The sequence below is a fragment of the Penaeus vannamei genome, chromosome 30 (assembly GCF_042767895.1).
Source record: "Penaeus vannamei isolate JL-2024 chromosome 30, ASM4276789v1, whole genome shotgun sequence".
NCBI lineage: Eukaryota > Metazoa > Arthropoda > Malacostraca > Decapoda > Penaeidae > Penaeus > Penaeus vannamei.
This window is the reverse complement of record NC_091578.1, coordinates 25709832-25715012: the sequence shown is the minus strand read 5'-3', so window position 1 is coordinate 25715012 and position 5181 is coordinate 25709832. Positions and strand designations below refer to the sequence as shown.

The window sequence follows — 5181 nt, the reverse complement described above, 5'->3', positions numbered from 1 at the left end:
CTTTCCCCCCTCCCTCTCTTCTCCCACCCTCCAACCACCCCTCCCATCCCACCACTCCCTACCCTCGTTCCACCTCCCCCTCCTACCTCCCCCCACCTCTCTTCCACCTTCCCCAAGCAGAATTTCTTTTGTGAATACTTAAACTGTATGAATATGTTTCTTCGTGTGCATACATACACACACACACACACACACACACACACACACACACACACACACACACACATATATATATATATATATATATATATATATATATATATATATATATATATATACATTTAAATGTGTGTGTGTGTTTGTATAATATATATACATATATGTGTGTATACATATATATGTACATATATATGTATATGTATAAATATATATATGCATGTGTATATATATATGTATGTATATAAACACATATATGTATATATATTATACACACACACACACACACACACACACACACACACACACACACACACACACACACACACACACATATATATATATATATATATATATATATATATATATGTGTGTGTGTGTGTGTGTGTGTGTGTGTGTGTGTGTGTGTGTGTGTGTGTGTGTGTGTGTGTGTGTATGCACACGAAGAAACATATTCATACAGTTTAAGTTTTCACAAAAGAAATTCTGCTTGGGGAAGGTGGAAGAGAGGTGGGGGGAGGTAGGAGGGGGAGGTGGAACGAGGGTAGGGAGTGGTGGGATGGGAGGGGTGGTTGGAGGGTGGGAGAAGAGAGGGAGGGGGAAAGGGGGAGAGAGAGAGAGAGGGAGAGAGACAGAGAGAGAGAGACAGTGAGTGAGAGTGAGAGTAAGAGAGATAGAGATAGAGGATTGGGAGAAAGTTTAAATTGATACCATCAGAATTCTTAAACTCTTAAGCGAATGTTCCACTTCAAATAGAGTAATTCGAACTATAGATTAATTAGTTTATCTATATATTTTTTTTCTTTTTTATTAACCTGTCTCATTCTCAACGAAGCTCAAAGAAATCGTTATCCTCATTTATTTAACGCAATACATTTTTAAAAAGAATGGTTCATATATAAACAGTAAAACTAACTATAATAATTCTTTGATTATTGATAATAACATCATTGATTAATTCAGTAAACAATAACCTTGAACATCCTATTCACAAATAACCATATTCATTCATTCATTAACTACCTTGAACACGTGTGTGTGTATAGGTATATGCATATATATGTATATGTGCATATATATACATATATGTATATGTATATGTATATATATATATATATATATATATGTCACACACATATATGTGTGTGCATGTATGTATGCATATGTACGTATATTTCCACAGACACACCAACATATATACATGTACATATATATATACATGCATATATATGTATGTGTTTGTGTTTGTGTATGTGCGTGTGTAGGAATGTGTATGTATACTGGTTTATTTTTATACATGTTTATATATATACATATGGATACACACACACACACACACACACACACACACACACACACACACACACACACACACACACATATATATATATATATATATATATATATATATATATATATACATATATGCATGCCCAACTACACGTAGAGTCACGCACACGCGCATATAAATAAACATGCAAGTTTATGCAACGAGAACACGTATTCAAAGTAGACACAACATGCAACCATTTCCGTCGCCGCCTACGCAACAGCTTAGGACTGCATCGCTTGGAAAAGTCTTCGAAGGAGACATGTTTTTTCCGGGACTACCCCGGTGAGACAGAGGACCAAGGTCGTGAACTCTGCTATATAAAGTCGAGTCCGTGCTGAACCTGGGTATCAGTTGCAACGACCCCTTCTCTGGAGCAACGAAGTCTCAACACTCATCATGAAGTTGGTACGTGTTAAGTTTTCATAGATTTTTAGCTTAGGTTGTAATATTGCTTTCTGAGTTGGTCGATAATTGTTGTTTTGTTATAGATTGGTGTTTAAGTATGCTTTTAGTTTGCAATAGAATCATTTGTATATGTTCTGATACTGTCGATATGGTCAGGTTAATTCATAAATTGTATATATTGTCGTGCAGATAAAAGTTACTGGAACAAAGTTAAGATAGAGTTAAGAGTGATAGACAAATCTCTCTTTTTTTTAATGGTGATCCATCGTTTTGCTCTAGCGACATAAGGGTACGATGATCACCACAAGTGACGACTTTAACACCTCTAAACTTTAAACTGAATATATTAAACGCTCCCTTTCATTAAACGTTTCAATATTCTAAAATACCCGATGAAGATTATTCAAAACCGGACCACCAATATCCAACCAAGACATGAAACGCACATTTTCATTCACAATTCCATCTCCCTCACAGCTTAGTCTCGCACTGGCTCTCCTGCTGGTGTTGTCTGGCGTCCTGTCGCCCAGCCAAGCCATGCCGGGCGCCCTGGCTGACCCGAATCCCGAAGCAGAAGCAGCAGCCGACCCTGATCCGTTCTTCTTCAAAAAGAAGAAGTATGGCTACGGCGGCTATGGCTATGGCGGCTATGGCGGATATGGCGGTTATGGCCACGGCGGATATGGCGGTTATGGCCATGGCGGATATGGCGGTTATGGCCACGGCGGATATGGCGGTTATGGTCATGGCGGTTATGGCGGTTACGGCGGTTACGGATACGGAAAATAAGAAAATAAACGTTTATCGTCAACTTTTTTGTTTGCTTTGGCAAGCTTCACCTTGGGTGTAATTGTATGCCTGTCTCTGCTTGTCTGTATGTTTAATTAGCTGGATACATATGTTACACATATCCTCACATAAACACGTATATACAAATTCAGAGACTAGAGGTAAAACAGTTTTCTCTAATCCCTAATAAAATCATAAAACCAGGCAGAGGGGAAAAAGAGAAAAAAAATATTCACAGGTCAAGTCACTACATTTTGTATGACCTCCATAAAAAAAAAAATATATATATATATATATATATATATATATATATATATATATATATATATATATATATATATATATATACAACAAAACAATCCCATTTCTTGGTAAACTCTTTATACAAAAGTTCAGATGCTTGACTTTTTCAATAAAAAAAATAAAAAAACATTAATCACATGTCGAGAAATACGTTCTCGTAGCCTCGTCCTCTTTCTCTCTTTCCTTCTTTTTCCTCTTTTCCTTTCTTTCTTCTTCCTCTTTGTACGCCCTTTACTTACACTTCGATCATTACTATTCCGCGTGTGATCATGATTGTCTCATTTGCCGCCCGATGGAGAAGTAGAGATCGCTTCTAACAACAAACAGACGGGGATTTTCTTGCACTCGTGATTCATGTGCGGGGAATAAAAGTGTGGGTGGTTGTCTCACGTGTTCTAGGTAGTTAATGAATGAATGAATATGGTTATTTGTGAATAAGATGTTCAAGGTTATTGTTTACTGAATGAATCAATGATGTTATTGTCAATAATCAAAGAATTATTATTGTTAGTTTTACTGTTTACATATGAACCATTCTTTTTTAAAAATGTATTGCGTTAAATGAATGAAGATAACGATTTCTTTGAGCTTCCTTGAAAATTGAACAGGTCAGTTAAAAAAAAAAAGATATATATATATATATATATATATATATATATATGCATATATAAACTAATTAATCAATAGTTCAAATTAATGTATTTCAAGTGAAACATTCGTTTCACTATGGAATTCCGATGATATCAATTTAAACTTGCTCCAATCCTTTATCTCTATCTCTCTTACTCACACTCTCACTTACACAATCTCTCTGTCTGTCTTTCTCCCTCTCTCTCTCCCCGTTTCCTCCTCCATCTCACCTCCCACCCTCCAATCACCCCTCTCATCCATCCTCTACCTATCCCCAAATAGAATTTCTTTTGTGAATACTTAAACTCTATGAATATATGTTTCTTCGTTTGCATACATATATATATATATATATATATATATATATATATATATATATATATATATATACAAACATATATATGTGTGTACAGGTATATGCATATATATATATGTATGTATATACATATGTATGTCACACACACACATATATATATGTGTGTGTGTGTGCATTTATGTATACATATGTATGTATATTCACACACACACATGCATATATATGCATATGTGTGTGTTTAGGTACGTACGTATGTGTGTGTGTATGTGTGTATGTGTGTTTGAATGTGTGTGTTTGTGTATGTGTATGTTGTGTGTGTGGAAATGCGTGTGTTTGTGTGTGTTTTTGTGTATAAATGTGTGTGAAGGGAATGTGTGTATACTGGTATATGTATATACATGTCTCTGTATATATGTAAATATATATACATAAATATGTGAATATAAATATATATATATATATATATATATATATATATATACACACATATATATGTGTGTGTGCATACATAAAGTCACACCCGTTCGCATATAAACAAATGTGCAAGTTTATGCATCGGGAACACGTATTCAAAGCTGATACAACCTGCAACCTTTTCCGTCGCCGCCTCCGCACCATCCAGCTTAAACCGAAACTCGTGGAAAAGTCTTCGAAGTGGACATTCTTCTTGGTTTTGTCTCTGTTGAGTGATCTCTGGGACTACCCCGGCGAGACAGAGGACCAAGGTCGTGAACTCTGCTATATTTCTGAAGTCTTTCCAATTTCATTTTTTCAAAGTTGATAATGGATGAATGCCAGACTGGTGCTGCATATTCACAAATTGGTCGAAGGAAAGTCGTCATTTTTCTTAGCCGATCTTATCTCTTGTCTATTTTTTAGCTAAGTACTTTGTTGCATCGATGTTTCTTGTGTAGGCTTTTTGTCTTGCCAGGATAAGGTCTTTGATCCTGTTGGTAACCCATGGTTTATCTTGATGGTGAGTGGATGTTCTTTTTAAGGCGAAGCAGTTGTCAACTTGATTCCAGACTGATGTAGAGAATAGTTGGCATTTAGTTTTTGGGTCGGGGGCGTTGAGACCGTCGGCCCAGTCATGATGTGTAATCCATGATCCGAACTCGCCAATTTTAGAATCAGGGAATCTACGAATAAGTTTTGTTCCCTTTAATTGCGTGGGTGCCTGGTATTTCTTTAGTACCCAGAGCAGCGACAAGTGATCATTATTGCCTAAAGGGGGCAGGGAAGTTGGACT

At 36.2% G+C, this 5181-nt stretch overlaps 1 protein-coding gene across 1 annotated transcript; it reads left to right on the top strand.

Annotated features, from left to right (window-relative positions):
* The first annotated feature begins 1739 nt into the window (after window positions 1-1739).
* Window positions 1740-2858, top strand: LOC113829141 (keratin-associated protein 19-5). The gene is made up of 2 exons (XM_070142764.1): window positions 1740-1894; window positions 2372-2858. The coding sequence occupies exons 1-2, from the start codon at window positions 1886-1888 to the stop codon at window positions 2681-2683; spliced, it is 321 nt and encodes a 106-aa protein (XP_069998865.1). The 5' UTR covers window positions 1740-1885; the 3' UTR covers window positions 2684-2858.
* Window positions 2859-5181: the final 2323 nt, after the last annotated feature.